The sequence below is a fragment of the Leopardus geoffroyi genome, chromosome B4, assembly GCF_018350155.1.
Source record: "Leopardus geoffroyi isolate Oge1 chromosome B4, O.geoffroyi_Oge1_pat1.0, whole genome shotgun sequence".
NCBI classification, from domain to species: Eukaryota; Metazoa; Chordata; class Mammalia; order Carnivora; family Felidae; genus Leopardus; species Leopardus geoffroyi.
In genome coordinates, this window is record NC_059341.1 from 138673614 (window position 1) to 138696169 (window position 22556).

Here is a 22556-nt window from a genome sequence, read left to right on the forward strand (position 1 = left end):
GAATCTTTCTCCACTGTTAGCGTTTGGGAAGACGGCTTCTGACCTAGCTCCTGGCCGTTTGGAGCATTGCGCTTTGAACGAATGTTCTTGGGAAAATGTGTTGAGCTCCAGAAAGCTCAATTATGAACGTGCTTTACGATCACTTCTGCGTACCTGGCTTGAAATGCATCAGTTTCTGTCGTTGCAGTTTGAGGACTTAACCTCGTATGAAAACTGTCTGAGAATTTTGAATATATCCGTTATTACTAGAAATATTTTGCATCAAGGTGTCAATCCGTTATTTTGAAGGCTGTGAAGAAATAGAATACTTATTTAGCTTTTGGTGTTTTATGAGTGACGACGTGTTGTCGTTAATCTGCATCATTTGGTTATGCTGAAACACATCTGTTAACTTTTTGGTTAAAGAGTTAGATAGACCATGTCCATAAATATATTTAATGCTTCACAGTCACCCTTACTGCTATAACCATGGTTATAAACAGTATCCTCTTTAGTTCCTAAGACTGGAGACGCCCTCCGGCAATACGATTCAGAAGTAATTAATAATACGACACAGTCTTTTTAGTTGTCACAGGGGTACTTTGAAGAAGGACGCTGGTAATCTTTGCCTCCGGGTCTTCATACGTTGATCTCTGAGTTTAGATGAGTGGTTTGCTTGACAGTGAGGATGTTTTGTTGGTAACTCGAGAGCTTTTACGGACGAGGTAATCAAGCCCGTGTGCCTTACCAGGCTGTTGGCATATGTTTAAATAAAATGTATGACATGTCCCGTTGCTCTGGTTGATTTTAGCACTTAACCTTCTGAGTAAAACAGTTTAATGTGTTTTCTGTTTATACCTGAACTTGTAGGTCAATTTCATGTTACTGTGAAAATGAAACTTAGATAAAACCTATACAGAGTAGGCCCTTCCCTCCGGTGGAATAAATGAATCGTATCAGTACATTTTTCAGAGGTAAAGTTGGAGAAACCTATTTTGAGGGTTTTTATTTTCTTTTAGCTGTTAATGGAAAAATCGCCTGTGAACCTCTTAAAACATTTTAATGTTGCAGCAAATCAAAAATTCAATAAAAAGAAATGTTTTTATGTATAAAACGCCTATAGAGAGATAAGGCTATGTCCATTTTACTATGTTTCTGGTAACCGCACTTTTTCCTCCTTTTTTCTTAGGTTCTTGATTATTACAGACCATTTTCTGAAAAGCCCGGAATTGGTGAAAGCCATGTATGCCAAAATGAGCAATCAAGAAAGGTAACCCCAAAAACCAGTGTGGTTTTGAGTATTTAGCATTCCATATAGAGTATCCCGTGCACATGAATGGAAAACTGTGTGGTTTCTTAGCTGGCACAAAATCTCTAACTACATGTTTCTGGGTCAGGAATGGTTTTAAATTGGCTGGTTAGCATTACCGCTCGGCCACAACAGGCAGTGATTTACGTGGGGCTGCGGAGTCCAGGTTGATGGCATCGTTCAGCGAGGGCGCGCTCGAAAACCGTGACCGGCACAATGTCAGGCTTGTCCCTTGACGACTGTCCGTAGCCTTGCAACGTGCTCCTGTTCGTACCACCGGTGTGACGATGTGGGACGTGCTCCACCAAAGCTCGTAGGGACCCATAGGTATTTCCGGCAAAGTTGGTGCCCATCTGCCACCTCCCTGCCGTGGCAGTGGGAAGAAGAGTGCCCTCAGAGCACTGAGACCTTGGGTCCGTGCCTCGTTGTGATGGTGGTTCTTCACGTGCCCGTAGCCGGGCCCTTTACCCTGCTGGGGTTCGGTTTCCAGACCTGGACACGGAGAGGACGGTGTGAAACGATTTCCAGTATGACTCCGGCGGCTTGTGGTTTTCCTAGCCTTACTGGAGACGCTGCCTCGGGAAACATAAAACTTAACTTAGAAATCCCAGGTCTAATGATGAAAAACTGTAAAAAATGTTAATCTTTTGATTGTAGTCACCATTTGTATAATTGCTGTGGTTTTGAAATTCTTACGGTATGTTTGGCTTCCAACAGTTCCGTGTATGCTCCTTTGTAGTCTCGTTGAGGAACTCTCATATCTTTAATATCTTTGACAAAGAGGAAAAGTTTGTGCTTTTAAAGTCAGTTTAAATGCCATGTTTATGGGGTGCCGGGGTGGCTCAGTCGGTTAAGCGTCCGACTTCGGCTCAGGTCAGGATCTCAGTCCATGAGTTTGAGCCCTGCTGACGGCTCAGAGCCTGGAGCCTGCTTCGGATTCTGTGTCTCCCTCTCTCTCTGACCCTCCCCGTTCAAGCTCTGTCTCTCTGTGTCTCAAAAATAAACGTTAAAAATATATAAATAAATAAATAAATGCCATGTTTATAAACCCAGTGCCCCCGCCCCACCATATGCATACTTCTATTGCAGAAAAAGAATTATTCGTAGTTTTTGACCTAAAATATGTGACACAAGGAACAGGGCTATAAGTTAGGAAATGGCTTTGCAGTGAGGAATACCTGAATGCGAGGAGAATAATGCCTGGTTGAATTGCATTTTTTTTTTTTAATGTTTATTTATTTTTGAGAGAGAGACAGTGTGAGCAGGGGAGGGGCAGAGAGAGAGGGAGACGCAGAATCCCAAGCAGGCTCCAGGCTCCGAGCTGTCAGCGCAGAGCCCGACGCGGGGCTCGAACTCACGGAGTGCGAGATCGTGACCTGGCTGAAGTCGGACGCTTGACCGACTGCGCCACCCAGGCGCCCCTTGAGTTGTATTTTAATATGCAATTTTGTATTCTTCATATTCCTTACAAAAGATCAGTGTTTAGGCTGCTCCATTATGTAACCAAGACAGTGCCAGACTAGACATTTTCTGTTTTTATTTAAAAAAAAGTCGCAGCCACTGCTTCCCTTCATGGAGCATCTGCTCACGTGTCACCGCCCCTCTTTACTTTTCTTCCAAAGGAGAAGCGCTTTCATTTCCTCGTGTCACTCATTGTACATCATATTGTGTCACACACCTGCGTGCTGCCTTGTGACAGCGCCCTTGGGCTGTCAGCCTGAGAGGGAATGGATTTTGTCTTTGATTCTGGGGTGCCCACGTTTCCCAGACAGTGCTTGGCATGTCACAGGTGCCAGAAAAGGTTGTTTGGATGAAAGCATGAGGCAGATGAATTTTGTCTTTTAATGTTTATTTTATTTATTATCTATTTGTGTGTGTGTGTGTGTGTGTGTGAGAGAGAGAGAGAGAGAGAGAGAGAGGGAGAGAATGAGTGGGGGAGGAGCAGAGAGAGAGAGGAGGACAGAGGATCCCAAGCAGGCTCCATGCTGACAGCAGAGAACCTCATGTGGGGCTTGATCTCCTGAACCATGAGCTCATGACCTGAGCTGAAGTCGGATACTTAACTGAGCCACCCGGGTCCCTGCGAATGAATTTTCTTATCGTCGGGAAGGTCTACCCAGTGAGTGCGCCTACTCGGGTCATACCGTCTGCTGCGTCGGAAACCTCAGGGTCCCCTTTCCGGTTCCCGGGTCAGTGGCCTTGCTGAGGGCGCCATCCCCGTGTCTGGTGAGCTCGCTCTCACCACACCTTTGCTTTACCCTTACGTCCTCTTTGACTGGACTTCGGCTGTGGCCTTTTAAAAAATTGTGATAGGGCGCCTGGGTGCCTCAGTTGGTTGAGCGTCTGACTTTGGCTCGGGTCACGATCTCACAGCTCGTGAGTTCAAGCCCTGTGTCGGGCTCTGTGCTGACAGCTTGGAACCTGGAGCCTGCTTCGGATTCTGTGTCTTCCTCTCTCTCTGCCCCTCCCCCAGTCATACTCTCTCTCTGTCTCAAAAATAAACAAACATGAAACAAGATTTACAAAAATTGTGATAAAGGACACATAACTTCAGATGTACTACAGTAACCGTGCTCACGTGTGCAGTTTAGTAGCGCCCTGTACATGACACCGTTGTGTGGCCAGCCTCCAGAACTTCCACCTTCCAAAACCAGAGCTTCCTTGTTAACAGCTCCCCATCGCCCCTCCCCCAGCCCCTGGCAGCCATCATCTGACTTTCTGTCCCTATGATATTGATGACAGCGAGTGCCTCCCGTAAGTGGAATCCTGCAGTCTTTGCCCTGTTATGACTGGCTTATTTCACTTATGATAATGTTCTCAAGGTTCGTCCGTGTTGTGGCAGGTGTCAGAATCTCCTTCCCTTTTTTTTGGTTTAAAATTTTTTTAACTTTTATTCATTTTTGAGAGATAGAGAGGGAGATACAGAATCCGAAGCAGGGTCCGGGCTCCAAGCTGTCAGCACAGAGCCCGTCCCGGGGGCTCGAACCCACGAGCTGCGAGATCATGACCGGAGCTGAAGTTGGATGCCTAACCGACTGAGCCACCCGGGCGCCCCTCTCCTTCCTTTTGCAAGGCTGAATCCTCTTCCGTTGTGTGGATGGACCACGTTTTGTTTACCCACTCATCCGTTGGTGGACACTTAGGTTGCTTCTGCTGTTCAGCTCTCCTGAATCAGGCTGCCATGACCATGGGAGGGCAGCGGCCTAAAGGCCGATTGTTCTGATGTTTGTTTCCCGTTCTCTGTTACCTACCGCACTACCGGCATGGATCTCGCCCTGCCATTTCAGTGGCAGGTCCTGCCTGCCCAGGACGCGGTTAAATTCCGTGGTGTGGCTGTTTGAGGCCCTTTATAATGTTGCTTCATTTCCAACCCCTGCCCCTTCTCTCCTGGTCACCACACTGTGGCAACAGAGAACTCCTCTCTGTTCTCGAGGCCTTCCCTGTACTTGTTTGCCTTTGCACGTGTCCCTTTCTCTGCCTGGAACGTCCTGGCCCCCGCCTCTCCTCCTCGTGAATGTATAGCTGACCCTTGAGCCCATGGATGTGAACTGCACAGGTCCACTTATGTGCCAAGTTTTTCCAGTAAGTACAGAACTGTAAGTGTATTTTCTCCTCTTCCTTCTGTTTTCTTTTTTTTTCTTCTTCAATTAAAAAAAAATTTTTATTTCCTTAATCTTTTTTTTTTTTCAAAAACTTTCTTTTTTTTTTTTTGGATGTTTATTTATTTTTGAGAGGGAGAGAGAGAGACAGACAGAGCATGAATGGGGAAGGGCCACAGAGAGGGAGACACAGAATTTGAAGCAGGCTCCAGGCTCCGGGCTGTCAGCACAAACCCCGATGCGGGGCTCAAACTCACAAACCGCGAGATCATGACCTGAGCCGAAGTTGGACACTCAATCCTCAACCAACTGAGCCACCCAGGCACCTCTTCATCTTTTTTTTATTAGACACAGAGCACGAGCAAGGGTGAAGGGCAAAGGGGGAGAGAGAGAGAGGGAGGATGGGAGGGAGAGAGAGAGAGAGAGACAGAGAGAGAGACAGAGAAAGAGAGAGAGAAAGAGAATCTCAGGCAGACTACATGCTCAGGGTGGAGCCTGACCCAGAGCTTGATCCCACAACTCTGGGATCATGACCTGAGCCAAAATCAAGAGTCGACCCTTAACCAGTTGAGCCTCCCAGGCGACCCCCCACCTTACGATTTTCTTAATAACCTTTTTTTTTTTCTCTAGCTTACTTTATTGTAAGAATATAGTATATAACACATATAACATCCAAAATATGTCTTAATCAGCTTATGTTATTGGTAATGCTTCTTGTCAGTAGTGGGCCATTAGTAGTTGAGTTTGGGGGAGTCAAAAGTGAAATATGGATTTCTGACCCTATTGGGGGTCGCTGCTTCTGTCCCCTATGTTGTTCGGGGTCAGCTGTACACTCGTGCATTTAGGTCCTTTTCAGAGCTCGTCTGAGCTTTTCGTGGTGACCGCCTCGAACAGTTGGCTGAAGGGCCTGAGGCCTCAGTGCTGATGGTGTCCGTGCTGGTGTGTGTGCAGGGGGGCGGGGGGGAGGGCGCAGGGAGGAGGGGAGTGGGGGCGCTCAGCAGAGGCACTCCGTCTGTGATCGAGGAGAGGCTCTTGGGTTCCCTACAGACCCCTTTTCAGGCAGTAACGGGGAATTCTGCGCTCAGAGTGGTACGTTTGCAGGTTAATAGGATGGAAAAGATTGAGTTTTTCTCAACAGGGACAGGCAGCGAACGAACGTGCTTCCTGTGCATCTAGAATGGATGTTCTAGATGGGCGCCACCTCTGTGACGGCGCTGAGACCGTGTCCTGTGTTTTGTGGTTCCCGTAAGGGGCTCCACTCGAGAACCCTGTGGGGATACGTGGTGCTTCCTCCGAATTGCCTGACGAGGTGCCCTGGCCGCGGCCCCCTCCTGCTGAATTGCAGTGGCCCGTCGGGTTAGCGGCTGCTGGATTTAAAATCGTGTGAGGATCGGTCAGTGAAACAGGTGGTGTGTTCATTAAGTGCCTGCTGGTGGTCCCTGGGGTCTCGAGGTGACAGCGAGACACCGCCCCAGCCTTTCGTGTGGGTGGGCCTGGCCGGAAGGTGCTGGGCGTGTTTTGCTGCCCTTTCCTACAGCAGCTGCTTTGGGCCGTGCCCTCGGTTGACTCCAGGCCGCTTGGTGAGAAGTGGTGGCTGCGGAGTCCCAGGCAGTTCCCATGGCTGATGGGCAGAAGTGAGGGTCTGCACTGACACAGTTCTCTGGTCCCCCTTCCCAGTGAGTCGCACTATCGTTAGATTGACACAGCTGCCCTCGGAAAACACTATTGTAGTTTCCAGGCTTGTGATCTCTGTAGCAGGGTAACGCGCACAGCGGCGGTGGTTCGTGGCTCACTGCTTTGGAGAAGTTACCTCCTCTTGTGCATCTGTGTTTCTTCTGTCGGATAGGGGTACGGATGGTAGCCTCCCCGCGACACGGCCATAACTAATTGAAACGTAGGATGAAGGGATCAGTGCCTGGCATGCGGTCATCACTCAGTCAGTGAGTTGCTTCTGTGCTCCTGCTCTTCTGTGTCCTGACTTTCCCTCCGGGTAGCACCCTACAGCCTTTTCACTTCATCCTCGAAAGACCCCGCGACATAGGTGTCATTCTTGCCATTTTCCACGTCGGCATCTGAGGCTTTGTGGGTTAAGGTATTTGCCCTGCAAAGGTGGCCGGCCTAGTGTTTGGACTCAGCGTGTCTGGTGCCAGAATCAACAGTCTCCTTCCCCACCACACAGGAATCTCATATGCCTGTAACTTAGGGATTAGCGAGGTTAGTTCGGCCACGGCTTTGTGCCTGCCTGCATCTTGGTTAGCTTGTCCAGGTTAATACAGGTTTTGGCCTTTATGGCACACCATTCAACAAATGGTATCTGTGGGGCGGTCCAGATGTAAATTCCCAGTTCGTTGGGGCCATCAGCCCTTAGTTGAATTGCAGACTTTTTAAAAAAAAATTTTTTTTTAACGTTTATTTATTTTTGAGACAGAGAGAGACAGAGCATGAACGGGGGAAGGGCCAGAGAGAGAGGGAGACACAGAATCCGAAGCAGGCTCCAGGCTCTGAGCCGTCAGCACAGAGCCCGACATGGGGCTCGAACTCATGAACCGTGACATCGTGACCTGAGCCGAAGTTGGACGCCCAACTGACTGAGCCACCCAGGAGCCCCAAATTGCAGACGTTTTATTTCCAGAAGTAGAGACTATTATTACGTGCTCTGCTCATAGAACTCACGCCCTTACAAGCTCCCCCTGCTTCTTGGTACCTCACTCCAGTCCCCCCACAACCACCTTACCCATTTCAGGGTGGTACAGGTGTGGCTATTAACATTAAGCCTGCATTGGGCACCTGGGTGGCTCAGTCGGTTGAGCCTCTGACTTCGGCTCAGGTCATGATCTCGCAGTTCGTGAGTTCGAGCCCCGCGTCGGGCTCTGGGCTGATGGCTCAGAGCCTGGAGCCTGCTTCGGATTCTGTGTCTCCTTCTCTCTCTGCCCCTCCCCTGCTCATGCTTTGTCTCACTCTGTTTCTCAAAAATAAATGAATGTTAAAAAAAAAAAAAAAAAAATTAAAAAAAAATTGAGCTTGCATTAATCTAAGCAGGACTTTCAGATATAAATTTTGCTATAGAATTTTCCCTTAAACGTATATATTTCCCTTATATGTGTATCTCTCTCTCTCTCTATATATATATATTGCCTTTTTTTTTTTTTTTAATGAAATGGGAATCCTGATTTTGAGGGCAGACTGTGTAACTATTTAATCAGAAGTGAATCAGAAATAGAATGCTAATGACAGCCAGTGGTTGAGAGAGAAAATTACAGAAGCTTCAGTCTGCATTAAGCGGTGTGTCCGGTGAGCCTGTGGCAGCCCGAGTGAGGACTTCTGGGTTGAAGAAGAATGGGGGACTCTCACGCTGATGTGTGACTTTAGATAGCTAGTCTCTGACGTCTCACTTCTTTGTTCTTCACCTCTGGGAGAGTCACCAAGTCAGTGAGTGAGTAGCACTGGTATTTTGTTACGTTTCCAAGGAAGTGTGCAGAGTGGTTCCCCTGCAACCGGAAGGAGTCAGGCTTCCCACGTGACATCCCCCGGTCCCGGATCGCACGGTACTTTTCAGTACACATGTTTTCTGGCTTAGAAACGAGGGGCAAATGTAATCCACCGTTAAAATACATGATTTCGAAAAAAAATTCTTCCTTGAGCTGTTAAGTCCCACGTGTGAGTCCCACATTTTGATGAGACGGATGGTTTTTGATGGTGGCTAGATGTAGTGGGGGTTGGACAGTTAGATGGGGCCTCTGGTTGGGCCGGCCCCCTTGTAAATGGCAGACAAAAGTGTTTGGACCCACTCCCTAATGATGGGAGCCGTTAAAGGTTTTTATTGACAGATAACAGAATACAAGTCAGATCATTTAATGAAGTATAACTGATTCTCAGGTGATAGTTAAACTTGACTTGTATTTTTTTATTTTGAACATTCATGTTCTGGTCCCCCCCCTCCCCCCCCAAAACCACTTAAGTCCTCGTCTGCTCTGCTGTCCCGTGTTACAGTCACATAGTAGAGGTGCTTCGCCCGAGCAGGGAGGAGTGTGAGGTGGACGGCCTCTGCTGAGCCTGTAAAGAAGGCAGCATCTGCACCTGTTACCATATCTGGCAGCCGCCGCTTCCAGGCCTCCCTCCGTGTGTCCCCTGGGACTCCAGGGCCTTCCTGCCTCTGCCTGACGAACTTGGGTACCACCCTGGGCCTACTCTTTCTGTCTTGGACCTTCTGGGTCTGCTCCTCCTTTTTCTGTGCTCTGTTCTGAGTCCACGAGGCGCTGAGTTCCCTGAAACCAGAGCTTATGACTTGTCATACCTAGCAGCCGTTGTCACGCTTTCCCAGTTTAAAAAGAATATTTTTAGCCCAGACATCTGGGTTCCTTTTGGATCATACCTAGTAGGTAGCCTCCTCCCCAGCGTTCCCAGAAAGTCGACCTGCCTGGGGAAAGCGGAAAGCCTGGCTTTACGGCCTGAGAGCACCCATTCATTTTTAAAGCTTCCGTGTGAATAAGGGAAAACAAAAATGACCCTAGTACTGCACTGTTTGTTGTTCTTCTGTACTCAGTTGAGGGGTCATCTGTTTTATTTTGGATTAATAATTGCTGTAAGAAATCTGAAGGTTTTAGGAGTTTTGAAAACCAGTAAGGTCTGTGTGTGATTTTTTTTTTTCCCAGAAGGATGATCTTTCCCATCATTTGGCAAAAATACAGGAAGAGTTTGGTATAGTTTCATTTCATGCTTGAAACTTGCAAGAGTAAACAAGTTCTTTTTTTTGTTTGTTTGGTAAGAAACGCTCCAAGCCTACTGTAAGTGAATTTCCCCTATTTGCTAAGCATTCCTGTCCTTTCTGGTTTAAAAATAAATGAGAATTATACATGTAATCTCAAGTCAGAGCGTAATTTTGAGAAACATCCTGCTTGGTTTATGCTGGATAGATTGCCCTGGGTGAGACTTGTTTTTTTTTTCTCAGAGAAGGAAAGAGTTTGTTGAATAGAAATACTTATGGGATAATATAAGTGTTGATGTAAAATCGAATAGGTCTGGTCTTCAGATTTATGTCTTGGTAAACTAAAATGATGAAATAAACAAAGCCAGCCTTCACAGGAAGGACAGCAAAGTGAGTGGCTGAGGCCTGTGGCCCAGGAGTGAGAGCTGGAATCCTGTGTCTGGGTCCTGATGCAGCTTGGCACGTGTGATATGGGGCGTGTGAATTGGCCTCACTGAGCCCTGTTTGCCGTTCTTAGTGCAGGCCAGTGGCAGTGCCTGTCTCTTGGAGTGTCGGTAGAGTAAATGAGATCCGTGTGTGTAAAGTGCTCAGTAGCCCAGGAGTGAGCTGTGAATGGATGTGAGTCCCCTGAACTTTGCTGTTGTTGATATTGTGGACGCGTTATAAAACTTGACAGCATTTCTGAAATAACTGAATTAAGGGCTCACAGTAAAGGGCATATAACAGGGGCTCGTTTCTGTAGCCACGTCACATCAGAGAAGTCAAGATTTGAAAAAACATGTAACTGATGAAGATTGATTTTATTCACAAAAAATATTTGCCCTAGTTAGACATTATAAACAAAGTAAGGAATTTAAAAAATTAAAACATCCTCTTAAAATGCGCTCTATAAATATTTTTAGTACGGTGCAATTTCAATATTTCGTATTTATGTAAAATTTTTTTTATGTTTCACAGAGTCACCTTGTTGGACCTTATGATAGCGAAACTCGTGGGTGATGAGCCACTGACCAAGGATGACATCCCTGTGTTTTTGAGCCATGCCGAGTTGATTGCAAGCACGTTTGTGAATCAGTGCAAGATCGTGCTGAAACTGACCTCTGAGCAGCACGCTGACGATGAGGTAAGAGGACAGGTTTCATAATCTTGGATGAGAGAGGGAAAGGGAGATTTTCTGACCTAGTCTGGTCCTCCATGAGAATTTCTCTTTTAAAGCTTTAAGATATAGTGCGTAAGTAACATATGGACTGAGTGTGCCCCGCCTCCAAATTCATATGTTGAAAGTCTGGTGGCCCATGTGATGCTGTTCGGAGGTGGGGCCCGTGGGAGGTGTGAGGTCCTGAGGCTGGAGCCCTCGTGAATGGGATTAGTGCCCTTATGCGAGAGACCCCGGAAGGATCCCTTGCCCCTTCCACCACGTGAGGACATGGTGCGGTTGGCCATCTGCAGCCCGGAAGAGGGCCTTCATTGGAACCCAGCCATGCAGGCACCCTGACCGTGGACTTGGAGCCTCCAGAACTGTGAGCCATAAATGTTGTCTCTAAGCCCTCCAGTCTGCAGTGTTCTGTTACAGTGGCCCGAATGGATGAGGACCGTATCCTCGGTTTGGAACAGTTAGGAAAACACAGGTAAGGGAAGACAGTGCTCGTCTTCCTACCATCCAGAGTTAACGACTTGAAACAAAATTCTGGTTAACGTATTTTTCCAGGCAGCTAACATCAAATATATGCATGCACACGTGCACAAACATGCATTCTGAAAAATGAAACCATGCTGTGCTTTTTGTAAGTTTGTTTTTTCTTCTACGGAATGTAAGTTTTATGAGGGTAAAAGTTTTGACTCTTACGTTCCTATGTTCATGGTACACAGTAGGCATTTAGTATTGGCTGACTGCATAAACAGTCCATTGTGAATGTCATGAGAAAAGCCAGGGTAGCATTGTAAGTAAAGAACTTGCCACAGCTTGCCCGTCTGGCATTCAGGTTGTTCCCACTTGTGCTCACTGTCGCCAGGGCTGTGGTACATGCCTTCACAGTTACATCTTTGTACGTTTCCCTCGTATTAGCCTCGGCGTGAAATTGCTGCCTGTAAGGGTGTATCCCGCTTTAAAGCTTCTGGTACACATTTTAAATTGCCTTCCAGAAAGTTTGTTTCTTCTGTCCTTGTAGGAGATTCGCGATCATACACCAGCCTGGTCAGCTTCTTCAAGTATTTTTTTTTATTCTCCTCAAGGCTGCCCTGGATCATTCGAGTCTTTACCAAGGGGATGGAAGCTAGTTTATGCCGATTCCGCTTCCCTTCTCTTTGCGTGAGAAGGTCTCTTTATTTTTGTCTGTCCCATCTTCCTTCCCTCCTGTCTTAAAGTTAGAATGGTTCTTTCTCTGGAATACTACTCAACAGTAGAAAGGGATGTGTTTGTCACACAGGCAGGAATCGCAAACCTGCTGCACGAGGGTAGCCAGAGTAGAGCGTGAAACTTACCAATAATAACAAAGCCTGCGAAATGTCACCAGGGGCTGGAGGTCTGGAGGGGTAGAATTGATTGTGGGGGGCACGAGGGAACGTTTTGGGTAATGGAAAGGTTGTACCTGGCTGTGTATGTCGACACAACTGTGTATCATACACTCAAGATGGGCGTATTTTTATTGTGTCAAGTATACGTCGGTAACACTGACGTCTGTGGGAATGATGGGTGGGAGGGGCTGCCCTCCACAGGACCACCCACCATGCGGATCCATAGCGTTTTCCAGGGAGCTGTGCGTGATGCCACGAACCTCTTAGCTTCCCTTGTAACCGCGGGCCGCGGTTAGGACTTCCACTGCGACAGTAGATTTCCTTCTCGGTGAATGTACTGTTTTTCAAGGTTACTTTGCTGTGGATTTTCTGTGCCGTGTTCCTACAGACCACATTTGCGCTCCCTGGCAAAGCTGGTACTTTCATTCTCATTTCTGTGCTAGAAGAGCCAAATCTCAACTTCCTACTGCCTTTCCTTCCTGGAGATAGATTTGCCTTTGTTTCCAGTAGGAGGAGCAGTGAGCTGTGCTTCTAAAAAGTTTCAAAAATCAATTCTCTAGGAGACAGAAAAGGAACTAAAACTTAGTACTTGGTTAAGACCCAGCTTTCAACTTTTTCAGGGCACTTGTATTTATAGTACAGATAATTTCAATATTGTTGTAAGAAATGACCTGATGAAGCTATTTTTTTTAATGTTTATTTTCTTTGAGAGGGAGAGACAGACAGACAGTGTGAGTGGGTACGGGCAGAGAGAGAGGGAGACACAGAATCCGAAGCAGGCTCCAGGCTCTGAGCTGTCAGCACAGAGCCTGACATGGGGCCCAAACTCACACACCACGAGATCATGACCTGAGCCAAAGTCGGATGCTTAGCCAACAAAGCCACTCAGGCGCCCGATGGAACTTTTTATATTGAGGAAAGTTTGTGTATTTCTTTCAGATAGTTTCATTTCTAAGATGGGAGGAAATACTGTATATTAATAGATGGAAATTAACTTAAGTTTATTTACTTATTTTGAGAATGAGCAGGCAGGGGTAGGGCAGAGAGGGAGAGAAAGAATCCCAAGTCGGCTCCGTGCTGTCAGCACAGAGCCTGATGCAGGACTGGAACTTACGGACTGCAAGGTCATGACCTGAGCCAAAACTAGGAGTCGGACCAACTGAGCCACCCAGGTGCACCAATAGATAAAAATTTATAGACCGTTTTCTTTTGAGAACTGTCCTGTCTTCCTTCCCTTCTGTCTTAAAGCTAGAACGGTTAGAATGGTTCTTTCCCCAGTAGTTCACTTTTTAAAAACTCATTAACCTCCACCCTCCTGACTTGTGCACGTTACCGTATATGTGTTCTCCTTTAAGTTAGAAGGTTTTAAAAAAGCCACAGTAGTTTTTAAGAAGACCTCTAACCTCAGTATCTCAATATACCATATACCCAGTGGCTACTGGGGCTGGCCTGTACTGACTTCTGAGTCCATCGTTAAATGTTCAGAAACCCCTGAGATGTTAAATCCTCCAGGGTAGAGGTATTTACACCGTGGAAACCAGCAAATGCCGCTGATCGGGGCTCCCCACTCCTGCCTCCTCTCCCTGTCTCCCCCAGCCAGCAGACAGCAAACCACTGCATTTACCCGGCTGGGATATCCGTAGGACAAGATACCCAGGAAAGTTCTTACCATGCTGTGGCTGAAAAATTGGAACGAAAAGTCGTGTTTGTATCATCTGTGTGTTAATTTAGGTAATTGTGTGCCTCTAAAATCCTGAGGGTTTTTTTTTTTTTTTTTCCATGCCACCTTAGTGAAAATAGTCTTAGGTTCTCACATTAACGTGCGTGCTTCTGCCTTTGGTATTTTGTGTGTACTCTTTTTTCTAGTTTCTGATACATTTTTGTCGCTCTTAGTGTGCTGTGTATCTCGTAGGACTGACGGGTCAGTTAGCTTTGTCTCGAGCCTTCGTCTTGTTGCTTGTGGTGAGCCTGGCCTTTCCTCTGAAAGTGAAAAATATTTCCTTCAGTTTTGTATTTTCTTGTATTTGTCCGTTAGGAAAATGATCTTCGGGTTGTGGGTTTCTCATCCTGTTTCACTCTGCGTTCCTCAACTTCAGTTGTAATATCTGTTTCTGTAGTAGGCATTTGAATGAGAACGGGTAATCTTTTATTCCACAGACTGATAAGGGATTAAATATTTGTGCTATGCACATAATACTTGCTTATTAAGTACAAAAAGTTCACACTGAAGTCAGCGAAACAAAAAGTCCTCATTCTTGCCCAGCCCTCCTGTTTTCTGCGGATATATTAGCGTGTACTTTTCTCTTTTCCTTTCAGAGTTTTTTGTATGTACACGCCTGTGTTTTGCCTCTTGGTTTGGTCCATGACTACTTTTTCTGTGTCTTGTGCACTTCCTCCTCCTTCACAGGTGAACAGTGTCTCACTAGATCGATCTGCCAGAACTTTCTCATTGACCGTCTGTCAACATACACCTCAGTTGCCTCCAGGGTTTTGTTTTCAAAACCTTTTCACAGATAATGCCCCAGAGTAGGTGTCTCTGCAATTTGGGACCAGCTGATCTGGAATTATAAATTCCTGGAAGTCGAATCGCTGAGTCAGAGTCTGTTTATTTAAAAATTTTAGGAATATTTCTAAATGCCGTACCAACAGAGCATGAGAGTGTGTGGGTTTGCAGCCTTTCACTAATCTGATCTGATTACCATTTCTCGTTAATTGTTTCGTTGTCCAGCATGTTCATTTTTCTGTGTGTCAGTTTACCTTTTAAAATAAAGTTATTAATGAGTATTTTCAGAAAATTAGTGTTTTTGTCACATATGTAGGAAACTTTTCTTTCCCCAGAGTTAATTGTTTGTTTGAATTTATTTATGATATTCTTAGCCTTTTAGAAGTTTTAATTTTTGTTTTTAATCTAGTTAGGCTTACCAATTTTATCCTTCTGGTTTCTGAAGTTTTTTTTAGTTTTTTGTTTTTGTTTTTGTTTTTTTTTTTTTACATATTTTATAAAGGCATCTCCAGTTAGACTGTGGAAATAGCACCTGTATATTCTAGGGGTTTTTTTTTTTTTGGTATTCTGTCCACATTTTTAACTGGCCTTGAATTTATTTTTGAGTAAGGAGTGAAGTATAGATCCAAGTGAATTATTTATGTCTTGATGATCCAAGAGTATATAATCTTTGGTAAAGGACAGCTTGGATTTGAATCTTGATTTCCTTTATCATTGGTGTCTGATCTTCATCTTGGAAAAGTTACTTACCCTCTGTGCCTCCGTTTCTATACCAGTAAGATGAATGGTATTTTTTTTAATGTTTAGTTATTTATTTTGAGAGAGAGGTGGCCGGGGGGGGGAGGGGGGGGGAAGCGCGTGCGGGAGTACTCACAGGGGAGGGACAGAGAAAAAAGGAGAGAGAGAATCCCAAGCAGGCTCCGCACCATTAACACAGAGCCCGACGACATGGAGCTTGGGGCTAGTGAGATCATAACCTGAGCGAAAACTAGGAGTTGGACGCTTACTGACTGAGCCACTGAGGCACCCCAAGACAAACGGTATTTCATGTAGGCATTTAGTATGCTGACTGGTACATAGTTAGTGTTTCCCAAATATCAGCTGTTAATTGTTGTATCAATGCCATTTAGTGAGTAATCTCATCATTTCCATTAATTTTAATGTTACTTTTGTCATATATTAAATTCTTGTATAATTTTGGATCCCTTTCTGTATTTCCAACGTTTTACAGAGAGAACCAGTGAGATACTAACAACCGTCAAAGAAGTCAAAGAGCTACGTGTTTTATAGGCACTGAAGGCCTGCTGGAATGACTTAAACATAGATGCAAACGCTGGTCTGTGCACAAGGCGGTAATTAATTACATTCCAGCCAGACACAAGTAATCTGCCTTTCTGTAGATAAGAGTCATTTGCATAATTATCAGTTTTCCACAACGTTAAATTTTGTAAGGGTGAAGTTAATCTCGCCAGATGGTCTAGATGGGAGACAAATCTTTCTTCCCCCTCTTGTGCCCATTGCAGAGTCCTGTTCCTTTGATGTGCCTGTGTCTTTTTTCCCCAGAGCCCAATTCAATGAATATGGTTTTATAATACTTGTAAGTAGCAGAAGGACATCTCGCTCATTCCTCTTATTTTTTTATTATTTTTTAAGTTTATTTATTTTGAGAGAGAGAGAGAATGAGTAGGGGAGGGGCAGAGAGAGGGAGAGAAAACCCCAAGCGGGCTCTGTGCTGTCAATGCAGAGCCCGACTCGGGGCTCAAACCCACAAACTGTGAGATCGTGACCTGGGCCGGAACCAAGAGTTGGATGCTCAACCAACCGAGCCCCCCAGGTGCCCCATCCTGCTTTTTAAGAGAATATTTTTCCTAGCTGCTTTTTCATTATTAGTTTCCAAATGCACATTAGAAACACATTAGTAATAAAAGGATTCTAATGACTAAAATTGGGAATGTGTTAGGTGGAGATTAATTTTCACTGGGGTTGATTTCAGTCAATATCCTAGAATTTAGGAACTGGAAGGAAACTTCTAGATTATCTCTTCCAACCCTCTGATGTTACTGTTATCTCTTTATCATGGAAAATTTCCAGCAGACTAAGAGAAAAAAGTATCCTGCAAGCCCATGCCCTGCATCAGCAGCTCTCCTCTCCGTTAATTACTTTTCTTGTTTTGTCCACAATCCCACCGTCCGCCCTGCGTTGAAACAAAATTCCCACGTGTTTCATCAGCCCGATGTTTTATGTGTTAAAAGGTGATGAGTCACACAGAAGTAAACTACAGTTAGCACACACCTAAAAAATTAGCAATGTAATTATAATACTCGGACTTTTCCCATTATCCAGTGATTTTGTTCTAGTTTATTCCTTTGAATCAGGATACAAATAAAGTCCGTGCACTGCAATCAGTTGCCGTATCTCAAATATCCTTTAATATATATGGTCTCCTTTCTTGCCCCGCCCCCGCCCCCCCCTTGCTAGTTCTTTTTTTTTTTTTTTTTGCTAGTTCTTGATGGAAGAAACTGGGTTGTCTTACCTGTAGAGTTTTCTACAGTTTGGATTTTGATTGTAACTCCATGGTGGTGTTTAACATATTCTTCTTCTTTTCCTGGCATTTCCTGTGACTGATAATTAGTTCCAGAAACCTGTTCACATTTGGGTTAGGTTTTTGTGTCTTTTTTTTCCGATAGTGTTTTATTGTTGGTGATGAGTGCCTTCATCAAGAGGCACGTGACGTCCGGTTGTCTCTTTCTGTGATGTCAGCACTTGTAAATGACTGTTCCCTAGATCCCTTGATTCTTTGGGCATTGCAGATGGTGGTATCTTGACTTTTATCATTCAGAAACTTCTCTTAATCAGCTATTAGGTTACCCACAGTACACCGTGTTTATGAAAAGTACAACAAATGCTTGTTTTTTTCCTCCCCCTTTGATTATCAGTCTTCAGAGTAAGGAGTTGGTTTTGTGGCATCATCCAGAGATGATGAGTGAATTGTTTAGGTTTTCATCACCATCGTGAAGTCATGGTTTTAAAGCCACTTGATTTATCTTCCGTCCACTTTAGCTCTAATTCTTCCTGATGTCCTAATGTGCCATTGCTGGCCAGTGGGACCTTCTTCAGGTTGTTTCTGGTTCCTTCTGACGGGATCCCGATAGTCGCTCCTAGTTTCTTTGCTCTCTCTGGCATGTATTCTGCCCCAGCCCTCAAACCAATCAGCCTCTTCTGGAAGGAGGAATGGTATCTGGCGATGACAAACAAGGCATTAAAAATACACGTTGTTTCTTGCTGTTTATTTTGAGATTTCAGAATGGTGGATTAAAATATTACCTTTAAATCTCCTAACTGGAGAAGAGTTAACCCATCCTAGTAATTTAGTTTTCTTTTGAAGAATGTTATCTTTATGACCTAAATGTATAGCATCTACCACATTTTGTCAAGTAGCGTGTACTTTAGAAACCAGGGTCGAAATCTGCAGAGGATTGGATTTTTGACGTTTTATTCAGATTACCTAATGCTATATGGTTGGTAGTTGGTAGTCTCTTATTCGTGTAGCCCATTTGATGATCAATTATTACGTGAACTGACATTTTCAAATAATACTCTTTCTCTACCTTCCACCATACTGCATATGTAAGTTTATATTTCCCCAGAAATAATGCAAGTTCCTGCAGCCAGAGTTCTTTCGACCACAGCATTTTACAGGATTCCTGTGGACAAGAAATTAATGTATTTCATGGGATATTTGTATCTTTAAAGTAGAACTTGCTTGCTGGGAACACTTTAAAAAGAAAGTATTTGCATAAATGTTATGTATGTAGCTAGTAATTTTGAACATTTGCTCCACTGTTGGAAGGTATTTTTGCTTGAATAAGAACTTTTCTGCCTCTTTGCTCCCGGAAGACACATAATGACACATAATCTTGCGTTCTTGATGGCTGATGCTGCTGGTAGTGAAAACGATTATTCACGTACATTTTTAATACTTCTGTCTCATTCTCGATCGTTTTGTCTCTCTCTTCAGACACTCTCCACAAGTACCCCCTCTTTAGTAGTTACTGTAATAGTCCATCCTCTTCCCTTACTTGTAACAGTTGCAGACCATGTAGCTTGACTTGAAAGTCACGTTTTCTGTTTTTAGGAGGCGTTGGCCACGATTAGGCTTCTCGACGTCTTGTGTGAAATGACCGCCAACACCGATCTGCTCAGCTATCTGCAGGTTTTCCCTGGCTTGCTGGAAAGAGTGATTGGTGAGTGAAGTGTCACCCTTATCATCATGTTTAATTGAGGAATCCTCGGCTCGTCACACTGAAATATAAGTCCAGACACAGATCCTTAATTTTCATTGTATTGGTATATTTTTGAGATTATTTTTGGACTAGTCTTTCTTAACAAGAATCATTGTGTTTTGGTAACAGCTCAGGCTTTTGCCACTTACCTGCTGTGTAACTCAGGACGCCTGGTCAGTAGATGAGAGTCCTAACACGTGTTCCACAGGCTGCACATCGTGGGCGTCTCCTCAGGGGTGTGTGGTGTGGGGGGTTGTGACGATGGGGGTAGTAGTTTCAGTGATGATGATGGTGCCTTTTATATCAGTTTTCCAAATTTGCTAGTAGATTATTCCCAATTACCTTCATGGACACAAAGAATAGTGCCCTACACATAGTAATCATGCATTCCGTTCTTAGAAGAAAATCGTTTTACACAAGAAGCCATTGTCTGGAATACCATCTTTGCTAAAAAGCTGTTTGCAGCATAATTCAAGTAGGACCTGTTCCTTGTGGTTAGCCATGCTTATGGTGTTGTTATTTGCTGTTCTCTGTTTTTTTCCTTTAAAAGAGATCATATCTCTGGTGGAGATGCGTTCTCCAAGAAGGATGAATTGTGTCTAGGTGGGCAGACAAGTCAGCAGGGAGCTGTAGAAGATATTTAGAATCTCATGTGAGTGTTTTATTTTGAGTACAGTGCTTTTAGCGATGATCAAAATAAAATGCCACAACCTGCGAAACAGAATCATTGTTGAAAACCATGCGTGCAGCCAAGGCAGCCATGGGCTGTCCACCCAACTCTGCCAAAGTACTACCCTCTGTGAGCTTGAGTTCTTCGTTCTGAAATGGAGAAAATGATACTTGCCTCTACTAGGTCTGTTGAGAGTGTTAAATGAGAGAATGTGGAGACACGTCACTGCAGCTTCTGGAAGATGATCTATTTTCGTGTGCTGTCTGAGAGGCATCTCATAGAGCATTACAGTATTACTCCTTTTGAATGGAGCCAGAATAGATTTCTGGAGACTGCATGCTGCCTTCTGATGATCTGCACAATGAGAAAAAAGTCAACATACTTCTTGGTTTCTGTCCTATGGCTCACTGTAGAACAGGTGTTGCATTTTCGACTTAGCGGACTGTGGTTGTCACGAGTTCCTTCATAAAGAAAGGATGTGGGGTTGGAAACCTCTTTATAAGCAAGATGGCAGAAAATTTTTAGCTAACTTTCCTTTGTGGATAGAAAGTCCAAGTCGGGATGATCCCTGTGGCTTATCTCCCCAAAACCCGAGTCATGAAAAAATTTAAAACGAAAGGAAGAGTCTTCTACTTTTCGTTTAAAGAAAGCTTTATTTTATAATAGTAAAAATTTTCTTCTGGAAAAGAAAGTTTATTGTTTTTTGTATAGATCTTTTACGACTGATTCACGTGGCTGGCAATGACACTGCGAACATCTTCAGTACCAGCGGTTGTGTAAAAGCAGAGGGTGACGTCTCCAACGTGGCTGAAGGTTTTAAGTCTCATCTTATTCGTCTGATTGGAAATCTGTGTTACAAGAATAAAGACAACCAAGACAAGGTAAGATTATTTCTGAGGATGTTTCATATGTATATGGCTTCCTTTAGAATGTGACATTTAGGATTTAGAATATGTACACTTTTCTGGAATGAAAGTTTGCTTAGAAGGTAGTTGGAGATGCTAGGTATGTGCATATATCCCACAGATATGCATAATGTGTCATATTTGTTTATATCAGGGTTTATATTTTTATAGTGTTGCTTTGTATGTGTCCTCCGTGTGTTTGAGTCAGTCTCTTTTCTTATAAAGTATCAATGTTTGTCCAGAGCCTGGGCATTTGAACACATTCTTACTATCACGTAGGAAACAGTCAATAAAAACAGATTTAAAATTTAAATCTAGCGTTTAAAATGCTAGAAATTTTGAAACACACAGTAGATATGTAATAAACGGTAGTTATGGGCCATTATGTTAGTAATAAAAAAAAAAAAAACCCTTAAATCTGTGACCAGCATTTCTGGATGATTGCATCGTAAGCATTTCTTTTAGATATTTTGAAACTGATACAGTATTTAAGTATTAAGTCTTTGGAAACTCAATAAACTGCCCCTGGAAACCTCTTTTGTGCTGAACAGCTTAGGTGGAACTACACTGATACATGAAAAGATGAGAAAAAAGATGGCAGGAGAATTGGACCACATGCTTAACACTGAATTAGCCTGCCTATATTTCACTGGAATTTTCTTCGGGTGGCACTTGTTTTGCCTGATGAAATATATCAGATATATGTGTGACAGATATATTTTTTCCAAGATGGCTGCAAACACATACCTGGAATTTGACTCTGCCACTCTCCCATCAAGGATTAGCATTTATTTCCCCATTCTCTTCAGTTTGATGACTAAAGCCCCGTGGCTCCTTTGAAGAGTAATATATGGTGGGAGTGATCTTCCACCACTTCTGATACAGCTGTTGACTGGTCTTGGAGATTCCGTTTCTAGCCTCTTAGAAGCCAGTCACCATGTAAGATGTGCAGATTGCCTGCGATCACTGTGCCATGATTTTGCCAAGTCTGCCTGGAGAAGCCCTGGAGGATGAACTGAGGAGAGTGAAGGAGACTAGTCAGGGAACGCCAAGGCAGCAGACGTGGGATCAAGAAACCATCTTGGAAGGTTTTTGGGTAGTTGCTCAGATCCTTAGTTCCAAGCTCAGTTCCCTAGTTGCACGGCAGAGGCCACATGAATTGGAGACAGCCTGCCTCACAGAGCCCTTTCTGAATTTGTGACCCACAGCGTTGTGGGAAGAAGTGAAAAATTGGGGGGAAAAAAAAACAAACACCAAGTTGTGTGAGTTCTGCTTCTGTTAATGGCCCTGTGGGCTACCATGGGACTGGTCCTCCTGCAGATAATACTTGTAAACTCTGGACAAAAGACAGCCGTGTGAACATAATCAAATTTGACACAGACCGGCAGGTTTGGGAATTGAATTGCCACTTGGAAGAAGGGAGCAGCCCCGTGCGTGCTGTGCAGGACAATTATTAGAACTCTGAAAGAAAATCTGTACTCCCTTCACCTTAAAGATGAAATGGACAGTTTGGGGTAACCACAGCCGTTGGAAAGTGAAGGAGGGACTCCCGGGTGGGAGAGAGCAAGCCCCGGATTCTGGGCACCAGCTGCCTGAGTCCATGCCGATGCCTGAATCACACATGCGGGGCAGGCTCCAGGCAGCTGAGCCAAGGATAAAACGATTGTACTGAGATTTGAGCTGCCGTGCCAGAGTTTACAGTTTAACTCCAACCAAGATCATTGCTTGCTAAAACAAAAATATTCAGCATTTTCTAGAGGAATAAAATAGAAACCGGAGTTTCCGTGGCCTAGCATTCGCAATGTCCAGGATACAGTCCACACTTACTGTAAGCACAAGAAAGTATGCCCCGTTTTCCAAGAGAAAAAAGATGGCCAACAGAAACTTCAGGGACACAGACATTGGGTTTAGCAGACAGAGATTTTAAAGCAATTGTAACTATGCTCAAGGATGTAAAGGAAAATATACTTCTAATGAATGAAAAGATAGTGTAACTCAAGAGAGAAATAGAAACTAAAAAAATAAAAATAAAAGTAAAAGGGCCAAATGGAAAATCTAGAACTGAAAAACACGGTATCCAAAATACAAT

The 22556-nt window shown here is 44.3% G+C and overlaps 1 protein-coding gene across 5 annotated transcripts in view; it reads left to right on the forward strand.

Annotated features, from left to right (window-relative positions):
- ATXN10 (ataxin 10) overlaps positions 1-22556 on the forward strand; it is a 166687-nt gene that overhangs the window by 54665 nt on the left and 89466 nt on the right. For 3 of the 5 annotated variants that reach the window (XM_045464531.1, XM_045464534.1, XM_045464530.1), the window contains 4 exons: positions 1169-1249; positions 10550-10715; positions 18745-18853; positions 20274-20443. In XM_045464531.1, coding sequence (XP_045320487.1) covers positions 1169-1249; positions 10550-10715; positions 18745-18853; positions 20274-20443 — 526 coding nt within the window. The remainder of the gene's footprint in view (positions 1-1168; positions 1250-10549; positions 10716-18744; positions 18854-20273; positions 20444-22556) is intronic. The other 2 variants (XM_045464533.1, XM_045464532.1) reach the window with 1 other exon arrangement.